The 15,866-nt window shown below is 41.0% G+C and overlaps 2 protein-coding genes across 3 annotated transcripts in view; one reads left to right on the top strand and one right to left on the bottom strand.

The window, feature by feature from the left end:
* LOC139340738 (general transcription factor IIF subunit 2-like) overlaps positions 1-3,942 on the top strand; it is a 40,438-nt gene extending 36,496 nt beyond the window's left edge. The window contains exons 6-8 of the mRNA XM_070976676.1: positions 581-680; positions 1,678-1,821; positions 3,814-3,942. Of these exons, the coding sequence (XP_070832777.1) occupies positions 581-680; positions 1,678-1,821; positions 3,814-3,942 (373 nt within the window). The remainder of the gene's footprint in view (positions 1-580; positions 681-1,677; positions 1,822-3,813) is intronic.
* Positions 3,943-6,881: 2,939 nt separating this feature from the next.
* On the bottom strand, positions 6,882-15,490 carry tpt1 (tumor protein, translationally-controlled 1). Of its 2 annotated transcripts, none has more exons than XM_070976289.1 (6): positions 11,587-11,738; positions 10,730-10,803; positions 9,936-10,120; positions 9,611-9,716; positions 9,287-9,403; positions 6,882-7,322 (listed from the first exon to the last, which is right to left on the bottom strand). In XM_070976289.1, the coding sequence occupies exons 1-6, from the start codon at positions 11,612-11,614 to the stop codon at positions 7,320-7,322; spliced, it is 513 nt and encodes a 170-aa protein (XP_070832390.1). In that variant the 5' UTR covers positions 11,615-11,738; the 3' UTR covers positions 6,882-7,319. The 2 variants fall into 2 exon arrangements, with proteins under 2 accessions (XP_070832390.1, XP_070832391.1); XM_070976290.1 differs by lacking the exons at positions 6,882-7,322; positions 9,287-9,403; positions 9,611-9,716; ... (1 more) ...; positions 10,730-10,803; positions 11,587-11,738 and adding exons at positions 12,184-12,687; positions 13,288-13,398; positions 13,764-13,869; ... (1 more) ...; positions 15,149-15,222; positions 15,408-15,490.
* Between the last annotated feature and the right edge of the window lie 376 nt (positions 15,491-15,866).

The following is a 15,866-nucleotide window of genomic DNA, read 5'->3' as shown; positions in this document are numbered from 1 at the left end:
TCTTCACTGATCATGTCATTATTACTAAGTGTTTTGTATTCATTTGTGATGCAATCAGTTTTAAATTGGTGGTTATTAACATATGGAGGAGGAAATGTGACTCATGAAAGACAAAAGAAGTATACAGAGATAGAAGTAGTTGATAATGCTTCGGCAAGATTTACTAATGGCTCCATTAGGATGACTGTTTATGGTTAATTTATCATGAATATATCCGGTAGTTATGGCAGGAAATCAGGCAGCTTCAGTGCTTTGTGTTTAACCTCTCTTCAAGGCTCATAATGTTTGTCGTTCTGTGTGGTTGTCAGCTTGAATAAAATGTGTCCAGATAAATGAAATTCAACTAAAAATAAATGGAAAGCAAAATATCTTCGGATAGAGCAGCTGCCATCACTCATTTGGTCAGTTCTACCTCAAGGTGCTAACAGTGTTGTCTCTGTGCCAAAAGGCATGTCTGTCAGAAGACATCAAGTCAGATCACAGAAAACACAAATCAAATATTCATCTCTGTGTGTGTGTGTGTGTGTGTGTGTGTGTGTGTGTGTGTGTGTGTGTGTGTGTGTGTGTGTGTGTGTGTCAGGCTGCAGATTAAAGAGTCCACCAAGTCTCCACGTTTGTCGCAGCAGCTGGAGAGAGCCATCACAACCGTCTTCAAGCCTGTGGCCAACCACAATTTCAATGTGAGAACTAATAATAGCAAGGCTGTATATGCGTATTCGTGTGACCTGTTTGATTTGAAAACATGTAATGGCCCATTTGATATTGTTAGAAAATTATTGGGAGGGGGTTCCATGCTTAAAGCCTTTCAAATGTGGATATTTGCTAGTTTTATTAATCATCTATGATGGCAAACTTTGAGTTTTGGACTATTGTTTGGACACTGGTTGAGACATTTGGAGATGTCTTCTTCAGTTGTGGGACATCGTGATGGACACTGATCAGGATCAGTGAACAAAATAATTGTCAGGTTAATTGAAATTGGAAATAATCAGTAATAATCATCCCTAATAATGTCTCTTGTGGTCTGGAGGAGCTCTCGAAAGTTTGAGAACATAACCCTGATGATGTCACAGTGATGTCATCATGGTTGTCCCTGCTTGGGCTTTGAGACTGCTCATTTTTAGCAGAAAGCTTGCGTTACAAACTGAAGGCATGAAGTGCGAAGAAAACTTAGCAGGTAAGGTGTGTTATTATATTGAGCTGCATTGTGGGAAATGTAGGATCTAGAGCTTTGGGGACGGATTTGACCTATAGACCTCTCAGCCTTTGCTGCTTTCCTTTTGACTTTTGTAACTCAGTCAACTTAATGAAAATGAAATACTAAATCACTGGAGTGACCCTTTTAATGCACAAACATGGTCAAGAAGCACATTAACAGGTCAAAATAAGAAAATATATGTTTTAAAAGTATTAATGTAACATCAGCAGCTTTTAAAGAGTACAAGCAAATCTTAACTGAATATTTAACATTTTGAAAAATGAGGGATATTAATTGGACATTGAGACATGTGTAGGCTTCACACGCTTTTTTTATTTTGTTTTTTTTTATGTTTCTGTAGATTGTGATCACAGTGTGACATTAGAATCAAACCAGAATGGTGGGATGTTTGGTAATATTACTGTGTCATTTCTGTTATCATTAATATTAGTGGTAACTGTGTTCCTTCTGATTCTCAGGTGCTGCATGATAAGAAGAAGAAGCTGGAGGGGAAGATGGTGAGGGCGGAGCGGCAGGTGGTGTTGGACATGCTCTTCTCTGCCTTTGAGAAGCACCAGTATTACAACATTAAGGACTTGGTGGACATTACTAAACAACCTGTGGTGAGCAACCGCACAAACAAACACACATAAAAGAAATGGACACAAAGGTATAGTTGGAAAGACCAAAAAAAACAATACACCTGCCCACCATCCACCTTGCTTTGTTAAATTTGAACAAATCGCCCACGGCATGACGTTCATGCCTGTTCACACTATCTTTTGTGGCTGAAATTTGGGCCAATATGTGTGCATGCATGCACGCACACACACATACACACAAACATGGGATGAATCGATACAGTGCAGTGGATTCGTTCCAGCTCGCAGTGAACAGCAATGTGTAGGTGCTGATGAGACCTCGAGGTCCTTCTCTCCCTCTGATTGCATCTGATTGCATAACCATCGGCTGAGTAGGAGTCAAACGCCGCAATACACTCCACACCATCATTTCTCTCCTAAAGCACTTGGCTAACACTCAAATTAACTGAACTAAAGTAACCGAAATGCCCATTATGAAAAAGTCTTGAAACACATCATCACTGTTATTCATCAGGTACAGTGGGCACGTCTGAACAAGCTCAACAGAGACACCCAGTGGTGGTTGGAGAGGATGGTCCTTCACACACACAGCCCTGCTCTGTATTCAACATTACATTTGTGTAGGATTGATGCCTGTTTATGAGACTAAACAGTCCTGGCTGTCAATTGTGTACTGTCTAATGCAGTGTGAGCGAAACAGGAAACAGGAAACCACCGTTTAGCATACAAGGAGTACAAACTTGGCCCAGGCATCATGTTCAATCTCATACTCCCATTGAGAAAGCAGACAGACTGTCAGATAGTCTTCAAGTCAGCTCACTGCAGCTGCTTAACTTCTGTTTGCACAAAGACTGGAAACAGGCAGGAAGCACCAGAGTCAGCCAAGAACAAATCTGCCTCTGGAAAACCACGGTGTCATTTTTACACCTCGTTTTTTTGAACAGATTAAACCACCATGATGGAACGTGTTAGTGAGCTTTGGAGGTGCTGGTAGGTGGATTTTAATACCTGTGAACAGAGCAGCAGTCCCAGAAATATTCAGATCTTTTACTTATGTAAAAGTAGCAATACTGCAGTGTAGAAATACTCGGTTAGAAGTCCTGCATTCAAGCAGTAGCATTGAAATATACTAAAAGTACCAAAAGTAAAATTATTCATTATGTCAGAATTAAAACAAATGCTAGAAACAGGGTGAAACAGCTAGCTTAGCTCTGTGCCACTGCTTGGAAAGTACATGTGTACATTTACTCTAGTATTGCACAATTTTGATGTACTATCAGTATTTCCATTTGATGCTACTTCATACTTCTACACCACTACATTTCAGAAATGCAGATTGTTCTATGTAGTAAATAACAAAGCTGCTTCTTTCACAAGTTTAGAATAACTCAGAATCTAAATAAATGATATATCATTACAGATTGAGCGAGTCAGTGGTGTTTAGAGAGTCACTCTTCTCAACTGTCAGGAGCAAATTCCCCAATATCACAAACTGTTCCTTTAAAGTAACAGTTTAGCATTTTGGGAAATGCCTTTTATTTGTTTTGTTGTGAAATTAAGAGATTAAATTGATACGTCTCTTGTATCTGTCCTTTAAATCCAAGGGTACAGCCAGGAGACAGTTAGCTTAGCTTAGCATAAAAACTAGAAACAGCTGGCCTGGCTCTGTAAAAAGGCTATGAGTCAGACTCTTTCCTGGTATTAGCCTTATATTTAACAGACAGGTATGAGTAGTATCAGTCTTGTGTCTGTCAAGTCAATCAATCAATCAATCAATCAATCAATCAATCAATCAATCAATCAATCAATCAATCAATCAATCAATCAGTCAATCAAATGTCTGCTACAAAGTGAATAAACATATTTCCAAAAATGTCAAACTGTTCGTACACCATGGAGACTGAAAGGATTGTCTACCTGATACTTTCTACACAGGTGTAATTAAGTCTGTGTCATACACAGAAACACAGCGCACATCTGTCACAATGTGATCGTTCCAACCTGTTTCTATAGACCTACCTGAAAGAAATCATGAAGGAAATTGGGACATACAACAACAAGGGAGCTCACAAAAGCACCTGGGAACTGAAGCCAGAGTACCGACACTACCAGTCTGCTGAGGAGGAGGCACAGACCTCATAGCTCCAGCCAGTTCCTCCGAGTCCGTTCGCCGACGTCGGTCTCACCACACGGAAAGAGCCGAGATTCAGCTGCTCAATATTCACAAAGGAGTTCAGGGTTTTCATCAACTTCCTGAATATGTCGAACAGAAAATGCTGTCTGGCACATAAGCAGGTAGTGTGTGATATTTTTGAGTTCATTATTCTTTAGTTACCATTATCACAGACTAGAAAGGTTTGCTGACAGCACAGAAATAAACATGTTTTTCACAGTGACTGAGTTTTAAGTTTCTGGAAGTTGAGGAATTCAATATTCCTTTATTCGTCCCTCGAGGGGAAATTCCGAGGAATGAATAACCGGTGGAAGGTGGATAAAAACAAATCTAAGATGCTGCTTTGTGATCTGTAAAATGAAAAACCGTTCATATTCTTTTAAGTAATGATCAGAAAAAAAACATGATTAGAAACAGTTTAACTTCATCACACCTACACCACAGCTGCTTCCTGGTTGGTTGAAGGAAGTCAGAGATGCACGGGCTGAGAGGTGTGTGTGTGTGTGTGAGAGAGAGAGAGAGAGAGAGAGAGAGAGAGAGAGAGAGAGAGAGAGAGAGAGAGAGAGAGAGAGAGAGAGAGAGAGAGAGAGAGAGAGAGAGAGAGAGAGAGAGAGAGAGAGAGAGAGAGAGAGAGAGAAAAAACAGGCAGCTGCGTGATTGATTTGACTGGTATGATTCAGTTTTTATGGAACAAGCACTTCAAAGTTGAACATTCATGATACGCTTCCATGTAGGATTTAAAAGGCCGTTCAAGTGTTAGTGTGCATGTTTCAGCCCACAAACTGTAAGTCACACATACCTCACATAAAGTACCGTTTGTTTTCCAAAACATACTGGACCGCAGGCCGCCAGCGCTTTCCCTCTGTTTCCCTGCATATTCCAAACCTGTTTGAGTTAGACCAAACTTCTCTTTCACCGGTGATGAATTTCAACAGCAGCAATGAATCAGGAAAACAAAGATTGTAAAATGCCTCTTCAATACTGTGTTTACATTTAACAATTTAAATTTACACCTAAGACCCAACATAGCAAAAGGCCACTGGCAGTTATCCTGTAATATAAAATCTAAAAAAAAAAAAAAAATACATAAACTGCCAACTGGGCCATCGAGCATTTCACGGAATTCCTGAACATCTGACAGACTCGTTCCAGCTGAGGAAAAGTGAAAGTGAGGATTGAAGGTGTGAAATGATGAGGACTGCTGACCAAAAGCCAACACATGTCTGGAGGGGCCATTTGTTTTGTACTGCATTACTGAAATGACTCAGTTTAGGGAAATAAAGCCTAAAGAGGTGTACGACAGACTGTAAGTAGCAGGAGAAGAAGTATTCAGAGTCACGTGTCTATCGGGGTAAGATTTGGACCATCATTGGACATGCCCACTAATTTCATTTGGCATGAGCGGAGTAGGTTTAGCAGAACTAAATTACTTGTATTGCCAGACCGAATGTCACTGATCTGCACTGAACAAATGCAGTTTGGGGGGGGCTAAAACAGCTAAGAAGCTGTTTTAGCATTGGTTTTAGTGGCATGAAGTTAAACGTGAAACAGTTTCAACATCTTCAGCATGATTACTGCATTATTTTTGTTTTGTACAATTGTAGAGGGGAAAAGGAAAGTTCAAAGCTTTCTAAACACTCAGCCTCAAATTTTGTCCCAACAGTCAGCTCTGAAAATAAAATAATCCATGCCCACAGAGCAGGAGAAAGCAAAGCGTTTTCAGGTAGCTGTTCTCAGTTTGTACTGTAATTAAGACAGTTAACAGCTACAATGGAGGTGAAGCTGAGGTCTGGAAGACCAACAAAACTTTCTGAGCAAACTCAAACCCCCGTTTGACTGCTAATGACCTTTAGAAAGCTTTAAGAGACTCTGAAGTGATGCTGCACTTAAGAGCATTTAAACAAGCCTGATGCAGACTGAAATACTTGTTAATGTTCCATTCCACCACTGCTCTGGACAAAGACTGTGGACAAGTCCAACTGTGGATCAGCTTCGGTTTGACTTGTCACAAGGGCCGTCACAGGACACAGGACTACAACCTACGTGCTAGAGAGGATGTGGACACAGTGTGGCAGATCATACACACATATTCTGGAGCTGTCCCACTCTCAAATCCCTCTGGGAAGTAGCTCGAAGGATCACCAACAAAGTTTTGCAGTATAATTTTAATTTCACTTGTTCATCTTTCTCTCTCTGTAATTTGGACACAGAATTGCCAAAAAAAAACCAAAAAACAGATACCTCCAAAAGATCTCCATGGCTGCCAGCAAAAAGCCATAAGAAGATGGCTCAACACAGAACCCCCAGAGTTAATCAGCAGGAATCCATAATCATAGATATCCAAATAATGGAACTACTGACTTTTAGTCTCAGACTACAAAGGGGAAAAATGGGGCACCTATATTACAAGAAAAGGTGATAACCTGTCTTAATGTCTTATATATCTTGCTTATGAAGAAAAATGACCATTTCGTTGTAACCCCATGGTTCTTTTATGTTTCTATCAATGTGCTCATGTGTATGTGGGCAATTGTATATGCCTGATTATTTGGTCACATGGGTGTAAGAGAGCATGTGCAAGCATATGTTCAGGTGCAGACATAAGTGTGTTTTGTCTTCTTTCTTATATGTTGTTTCTTTGCATCAACAAGGACACTACATGGTTAAGATTTGAATTATTTTGTCTACTCATAACTTTTTCTCCATTACACTGATGCTGCCCATGTTCTGTACAAAAAACCTTGAAAAATAAAGTATATAAAAAAAACAAACAAGGGCCATCACGTCACTCTGCTCCTGTCATTCTAAAGTCAAGCCAAAAGGCGCCTGTTTGAATGTAGCTGTGAACAATTAAATAAAAAGTAAAGGATTAGTCCTTAGTCTCAGAAACATACAGCAAAACTGAAAGTGGTGGTACTAGATTTTATTTTCAAATCAAACCAGACTTCGTTATAGATGGAATCTTATTTGACTGTAAACACAAAGAGGTCTGAGGAGGTCAATGCTTATGGATCACTGCTAAAACCGTACGCAGACGGAAGAGAAAACATCCATCACTCTGTCCTGTGTTTTATTATTAAATCACAAAAACCGGGCCAGTCCTGGGACAAAAATCAAACACCGCAAAAGCCAAAAAGAAAAAAGTTAAAAACTGTATTCAGTGACCAATCATGTTTGATTCTGCCAGCCTTGGGGTGGTGCTTTGGCCATAATGTGAATATATATATAAGAAATTGTACAAGAATGTTTCTGTTCAGGCATGATGCAAAATAGTGCTCCTTCAGTCTGCTCTTGGGGCCATTTGGGAAGCAGCAGCCAATTGAAAAGCAGATGTAGTTCCAGGTAGTTACTGCAAGAAAGATAAGATAAGATAAGATAAGACTTTATTGATCCCACACTGGGGAAATTAAGAGGAATACCAGTTAATATATTTTATCTACAAACCATCATTTCAAAATAATAGTCCTCCACTTCCTGTGCACTCAATAATTGAATGACACAAATGATACCTGATTTTACACCTATGCATCCACAGGTGAGTGCAGTAAACTAAGAAGATATGTCAGCCATTGGTTTTTGTTTTGAGCAATTAGGAGCACTCCACCTATTTCACAGTTATTGTTCATACACATTGAAAACTGCCAGGAGGGGATCAAATGGGTCCAGTAGTACTTTTCCAAGAGGTCACTGCTCCAAACAAGAAAAGAATACTATTACAAAGAATACTAGGAATTGAAAGGACTTGATAATTAATCTGTGTCTAGAAAAACAGAGCAAGTTACTGCAGTACAGTTCTCCCTGCTTCAGGCTGCAGATGACAGAACACATGGCTCATCACTCATTCCTGAAAATCTTGATATTGATTTGGGGACAACAGCGTGGCTGGAAAGTGAGCTCATCTTGTTCAACACACTGTCAAATTATATCTACTGTTTGTCAGCTGTATGCAGCGTCATTAATTTTAAATGTTGGTGGCATAATGTTTCTGGTTCAGAGCAGACAAGAAACGTCTCCCTTCGCCAAGTCGCATCCCAGGATCGTACCATTTACTGGAGAGCTGCACATTTAAATTACATTTGAACTTTATGGGATGGCAATGATTTTACCAGATATTAGTTTACTGCTCAGCTGTTACCAGGGAAACAGAGTTGTGGCTCATTTTGATTACAAAACGCATGAAAATGTAGATTTCTCTGGCCAGACTGGTATGGCCTCCCTGGTGGGTATCAATTCCTAATAAAAAGAACATATCTTAAGGCATTATCCCCCCTGTATAATAGTGGCACGCTGACTTTTTATTGGTCATCATAAAGGACTTATCAATGCCTTATTCTGCACAATCATACTGTACGACAACTAGACCATTAGAGTTTTCCCACAGTTACCTCTTAATTAGGGCTGCAACTAACATATTTTCATGATCGATTTATCGGGCAATTACTTTCAAAAGAATCATTTAGTGCAAAACACTCTAAATGGTGAATATATGTACCTTAATGTACAGTGTGACCCTTGCCTGATATCCAGCTACAGCATACCAGGTGGATTAGGAAACACGCAGTCAGCTGAAGCTCATTTTTAATCGATCTTCAGACTCCTCACTCTGTTGGTCTTCTTGCACACCAAAAAACTAATTTATTAAAAACCTGAACAGTGTGGTCTTCTCTCCAAGAAACCATCTTCGGCTGAGAGTACAGACCCAAGTTTTCAGTCTTACGAATTTATTGGCAACGACCATTAGTTGCATTTTATGCCAACGCGCAAAATAAAGGGTGCATCCTATATAACCTTTGTATATTTTTGACAGAGGTGCGAGGAGGTTGTGGTGACTGAATGATGTTTTAAAGGGAACGTTGCAGAAATGGCGCCCTCTGGCTCAAATCCTTATTTGCTCTGAGACTATTTTTTTGTAAACGAAAGCCGGTTAAAAAACACGCAGTTTACAGTTCTTTACCAGCCAGGAATGGCTACTGAGTTGCATTATGGGAAGTGTGGGATCCAGTGTTTTTGGGAGCCTGACCCAGAATCAGGATCTCAGACTGTGTCATCAATGCTGACTTTAAAAAATCTCTTTCAAACTTTGTGGAAGTTGAATATCAACTCCTAGTTTTTACATATCCATCCAACTAAAGCTGACACTTTATGGCACCCTGTGATCCCAACACTCCCCCCATACGAAATTAAAGACGTTTCAAAACGTTCTGAATGTTATATCATGAAGGGTCAAACTGCTGGGATCACCATTAAAAAAAATTTGAGAGCTACATCACACATCAAACCTCTGCTAGCTTCACGACTCCGCCGAGTACTTACACATTTTTCGATCAACAGACCATCTTTGAAGAAAAGCATGTACGGTGTGATGCCGTCTTCGCGGTAATTCAGCAGTGCCACCATGCCATCTGTGTTCATGCTCTCTCCTGTGAAAAACTGCAGGGAGACAAAGACGTCGTGTCAGAAGACAATAACCAAAACTGCGAGTTCAGTTTACAGTCTCAAGATAACTGAGCACAAACTATTAGGAGCTGGTTTTGCTGGTTTTAGCACTGCTCTTAATTTTCATAATAATCACTTTTTCAGACCAAAGAGTTTGTACTTTGAGACAAGAAACTGTGTGGGAGATGACTGTATAGCTACCTGGAAGTTCTTGATGTCTCCCAGGATCATCTTCACTGCTGCTGGTGCGTCAGCCATGAACTTCTCCACTCTCTCTGGGTTAGTCTCTTGCAGGTGGGCCTTAATGCTGGACATGCAAACAAGAGTGATACCATTTAAAAATGGTCATTTCTGTGTTAGAGCCAACATAATACAGTTGTGGTCAGGAAAGCAGCTATCTAACTTCCTCTCCTGGTAACCAAACAGGTACCAGCTGTCGACACCAAGTACGGATCCAATACTTGTGATAGATTTGCCTCGTATTTAAAATCTGAACCTGTGCTGAACCCTCAGCACCAATACTCACGCCTTCATGTATTCTTTCATGTAGGGCAAGTATGACTTCTTGTCGAAGGATGTCTCCACCAGTTTGTGGTTGAGGACGATGTCTATGCCGGAGACAGAGGACTCATCAGCGGCCTCTGCTTCTCCCTCAGCAGAGGGGTTGGCTCCAAGCAAAGCGTCATCGATGCTGTCTTTCCTGGTAACGGACTAGACGCATTCAGCAGGGCAGAAGAGAGGACAGGTGAGGGAGAACATCAATTTATGGTGGATCACAGTGACAATAGCACAGATGTTTGGGCAGCTGGTGGACAGGTGAGGACAGCTGTGCGCTGCAAACTCCATGCAGCCATTTTGTTACAAATGTGGCTAAAACAGTGTAGGGATAAACTTCACTTAATGTTCAGCAAAAAGCCGCTGATGCCACTAAATTAAATTGAGACTGTTACATGACCAGTTAAAAGTTCACAGACATTTCTGGGTCTCTTTGGGGTAGGCCACGTTTTTTGGAACCCATCAAGACCTCTACCATTTAAAACAACTTCATTTAAGAGATACACAGGCTGTGAGTGAGTGAACAAAAGTGACTTTTGTCATCAAGCAGAAGTCTAACAAGTAAAATATGCCCCCATCAACACTGCTTTCCCTGGACCCCTGTCTAAAAAGGCAGATGTGAATGATGGTGAGAGAATACAAAAATTCATGTGATACTCTTATTTTCTGTGTGGTAAGAGGCCAGAATGCTTTAAAGTGTCCTTACTTCCCACTGCATTTAAAGCAACTGAGTGGCATTTATGGCATACGAAGAGTATGACTCACCTTTCCTTCAACTTCATAGAAGATCTCGTTGTCAGATACTTTGACTTTGAACGTGTCCGAGAACATCTCATCACCTGCAGAAGAAAACACTATTAAAACGCTGCTTAAGTACAACTAAATCTCCGGCCTTCTCTGTGATTGCGCCATAAACTAACGTCACACACACACACACACACACACACACACACACACACACACACACACACACACACACACACACACACACACACACACACACACACACACACACACACACACACACACACACACACACACACACACACACAGCTAGCTCAGTAAACTCCGGTGAAGTGAAATCACTTTACCATCTTGATCTGGAACTTCCTTTTGTAATTAAGTGAGATGGACAAAGCCGCGACCTGGCCACAATCCCCAAGTAGCGACGCTATGCCGAACAGACATCTCCCCATAAATAAACCTGCAGCTAGCCGCTAAGTTAGATGATGCCGAAAGGCCACGTACACCACGTTGCTTTATCATGACTAATGAGACATTTATATCCCGCACCACCACCGTCACGTATACTATAACCCCGTTAAAAGCTTCCCGTTATTGGGCACACGGTAGTCACAGGTTTCCACGTTCAGCCAACTTAACGGTAGTTGAACCACGGCTAAACATACATGCTAACCGGCCTGAGCATCACCGGTTAGCCACCAGGCTGGCTAACACTTTCTTTAAGCATCTGGGTGGCGCTAGCTTCCGGGCGATGGTAACACGAGTTAGCTAACTAGCCTGACCAACTCCATCCCATAACGTTAAACACCCAAAATAACGGCCGCGAATGTAACGCTACCTCATGAGGACGAACAAATACTCAAAGAAATATTACTTACCAGAGATGACGCACTTGTAGATGATCATTTTTCTGCTTCGGTGTTAAATCTTCCACAGAGAGAGTACAGGCCTGCCGACCTAACAGAATGGTAGAAGAAAAAGAACGATGCGGCCGCGAGGCAGCGCATTTACGTCCTACTGACGTCACCGTGGGTCGGCTCTGGTTCTGAGAGCTCTGTGCTGCCATTGGTATGGTGGACGACAGTGGTACTACATCTATCTGTCCATTGATCTACCTATCAATCAGTCAGTCTACTAGTCTTTTTCTGCCAGGACAGGAAAAAATACAAATTGTTCATCTGCAATCTGGGAAGGTTTTCAGAACTGCCGCCTCCATTACTGGCTTTTCTCAGGCCCAACATGTCTGGTCTTCATTGTCATCTTCAGACAACGCCTTCTCCTTCTTGTTTTGCCTGGTTTCATGCACTATGAATGCAGGCCTATCAGATGAGTACATAGCAGCTCTATTAGGCCAGTTACAGCATGTGGAGACAGCCACGAGGGTCACAGTGGACATGGTCATGTTTCTATATATATATAATGTCAAACTCCACTAATTGTAACATCAAGCCAAAATGTGCCTGTTTGAATGTAGCCATAAACTATTCAATAAGAAGTGAAGGCTGACTCAACATCCCATAAACATACAGCAAAACTGAAAGTGGTGGTACTAGATTTTATTTTCAAATTTTAATTGTAGATGGAATCTCATTTAACAATTCAGACAAAGAGGTCTGAGGAGGTCAGCTTCAATTGATCATTACTAAAACCATGCGCAGACAAAACAAAAAATGTCTTTCAGTCAGAGCTTCTCTCACTGTCCTGCATTTTATTTTTAAATAACCAAAACTGGGCCAGTCCTGGGACAAAAATCAAATACTTCAACAGTCAAAAAGAAAAGTTACAAAATGCATAAAAGTTAAAACGGTGACTAGTCGTCTTTGATCCTACCAGCCTTGGGGTGGTGCTTTGGCCATAATGTGAATATATATATGAAACTGTACGAGGATGTTTCTGTTCAGGCATGATGCACAATAATGCTCCTTCAGTCTGCTAAAGACTGGGGCCATCTGGGAAGCAGATGTAGTTCCAGGTAGTTACTGCAAGAAAGAGGAATATGCATTAATAGAAGTTATCTACCAAACATCATTTCAAAATAAGAGGTCTCCACTTCCTGTGCACTCAACCAAGTTCTGGATTACTTAAGTGAGTGATATAACAACACCTGATTTTATACACATGCATCCACATGAGCAGTTAGAGGAGCACTTCAGCCACTTTACACTCTGTTATTGTTTGTATCATTGTATTAAAACTGTCACAGTGACAGAATTGCTCAGGAGGGATCAAATGGATCCAGCATTGCATTTTCCAAAGGGTCACTGATCCAAACAAGTGGAGCAATAAACAATTTTATGAAAACAGTACACCTGGTGACTGCTACAAAATATTAAAAGTTTTATTCTGTAATTTATTTAACCCGCGAAATAAATGATGCAGCTGTGACAATCTGAAAATGAGAAGCCTGCCTGTTTCTACCCTTGATATTATGGGGGACAGCAAGACACAAAGACTGGACTGGATGTTGTCTGTTTTAGAGGACATCGCAGATATGGCTAAAATCCTCATTTGCATTCAGTGGTGTTATCTCACAGTGGGCTTTGAGACGTGTGTTTTTGGAGACTCAGCTTAGTACTTACATATTTCTCGATCACCAGACAGTCTTTGAAGAAAAGCATGTACGGCGTGCTGTCGTCGTAGCCCAGCAGTGCCACCATGCCATCTGTGCTCATGGTCTCTCCTAAGTAAAACTGCAGGGAGACAAAGGCGTCACGTCAGAAGACAAGAACCAAAACTGAATTCAGTTTTCAGTCTCAGTTTTCAAAACAATCCGTCTGTGATGACCCATGATATGCAAATGAGCAAAAACATCACTGAAATGTTTCTGAAGATAAATAGGGAGATTACATGAGTTTGTACTTTTTAGGATATTTTTTATATACCAAAGAGCTTATATTTTAAGACAGGAAACGGTGTGTGACTGCAGCCTGGTCTCATTCTCAGTACCCTTTCACTGCACTGTAAACCCATCTGCAGCAATATTAGACTGACAGAGAAGAATATTATTGTATTTGACGCTCTGGTAATGAGAAGAGGATGCAGTGTATAGCTTTACCGTGTACTCCTCGAAGTTTTCCAGTATCGTCGCAAATGCTGCAAGCATGTCAGCCATGAACTTCTCTACTTTCTCTGGGTTGGTTTCTTCCAGGTGGGCCTTAATGCTAACCAGAGTGATATTGTTTAATATTAGTCATTTCAGCGTTAGAGCCAACATACCACAGTTGTAGTCAGGGAAGCGGGAATCTAACTTCCCTGATAAAACTTGTTCGATACCAAGTACTGATTCAATATTTGTGATTGATGTTGACTGCTGAGCCCACAGCACCGATACTCACGCCTTCACGTTGTTTTTCATTTGGATCTTTAAGTTCTTCTTGTTGAAATTCATTGCCACCAGATTGTGGTTGAGGACGATGTCTGGGCCGCTGACAGAGGACTCATCAACAACGACTGTCTCTTCCTCAGCAGAGGGGTTGGCTCCAAGTAACTTGCCATCAATGTCGTCTTTCTTCCTGGTGATGATCTGGACACATTCAGCAGGGCAGCAGAGAGGACATGAGGGAGTGAGAATAGCACAGATGGACAGGTGAGGACAGCTGTGTGCTGCAAACTTCATGTAGGCACTTTGTTACATATGTGGCTTAACAGCGAGGGGGTGAACTTCATCTGTTCAGTAAAAATCACTGACATTAAACCTGTAATCTAAATGTTAAGATGATTTCCCCACAGCTGAACCATGGCCAAAGAAATAACACAGGAAAATTAACCAGCGCGGCTGTAACGCTACCTAAATTTGTGTAATCCAAATGGGAATGAACATTTGGAGCCTGCTATCATTCCCCAATTGCTCATCACAGGTACTGAAAAACTGAAACTTCTCCATTTTGTTCAACACAAAAAGCTCTATCAAGTAGGCCTGGGTTTGCACATGAATCAAGCTTGAACTGACTGAAGGCCGAGCGCATGAACCAGAAGTCACGCAGACGTTTCATTTTGGATTTCAGTCATTGTCTGAGAAATAATCTGCCATCTGTGACAGGTGAGTTAAAAATGAGAAGCCTGCCTATGATATCACCATTGCTCTTTGCCAACATAGGTGAGAACAACTGGTTTAGCGTGAGATGTGTAGCACCGGAGCTTAACACATTGTAATGAATGCAGCAGCTTTAATTCTACATGGTCGTATTCAGCACTTCAGAGCAACACGTCTGTGGTCTGATGTCCGGGTGTGGCTTTAAGAAATGAACTTAGCATTACTCGTCTTCATTGTATCCCAATGAGACTAGATCACAAACATCTACATTTTGTTTCATGGAGAAACAGCTAGGGCCAAACAAGTAGAACAGGGTGGACTGGTGACATGCCTGCAGGGCATGAGGCACCTCCCGAGTCTGACTACACAGACAAAGATCCTACCTGTGTACCACAAAAATGACTCACCTTTCCTTCAACTTTATAGAACATCCCATCTTTAGTTTCTGTCATTTTGTACGCATCTGTGAACATCTCATCATCTGCAAGAGGAAACTTTGTTATCACACCAATTGAACACAAAGAAAATCTCCTGCACATGGTCACTCTTTAACATAACTTACCTACAGCTGAACCATGGCCAAATTGAAAACACAGCAGAAATAACCAATGTGACTGTGACACTACATAATGAACAGGAAAGCGTTGACAAAACGTCAGTACTTACTGGAGATTAGGCACTTGTAGATGATCATGTTGCTGCTTCGGTGGTCAGTCTTCCAGAGACAGAGCAGAGGGATGTTGCTCTCACAGCAGAGAAATGCAAAAGAAACTCCTGAGCCTGAAGGCAGCGCGTTTATTTGTCTCCTCCTGCTCATGTCAGTCAGGTTTTCGGAGGCAGAACAGTAACTTTATTTTATTTTGGCAAATAAAATCCGGCCTTTAAAAACACAAGCTGAACTGAAGGAAACACTGGCATCGAAACACTTGTATTGGAAAAAGTTTTTCGGCACTGAAACAACTGTTGAAAATGAAAAAAGATCAGTTGACAAATAAAATACAGACACTAAAATTTATTTTTATTTTAGTGATCCTTTTTTTGTATTCTCATTTTTTGGTTACAACTTACAATGCTTCTAGCTCAGGGATTATTTTTAATGCTGAATGAATAAAATAGTATTTTTGA

This window comes from Chaetodon trifascialis, chromosome 12 (assembly GCF_039877785.1).
Source record: "Chaetodon trifascialis isolate fChaTrf1 chromosome 12, fChaTrf1.hap1, whole genome shotgun sequence".
Taxonomy (NCBI): domain Eukaryota; kingdom Metazoa; phylum Chordata; class Actinopteri; order Chaetodontiformes; family Chaetodontidae; genus Chaetodon; species Chaetodon trifascialis.
The sequence above is the reverse complement of the archived record's forward strand: the minus strand, read 5'-3'. Positions and strand labels throughout refer to the sequence as shown.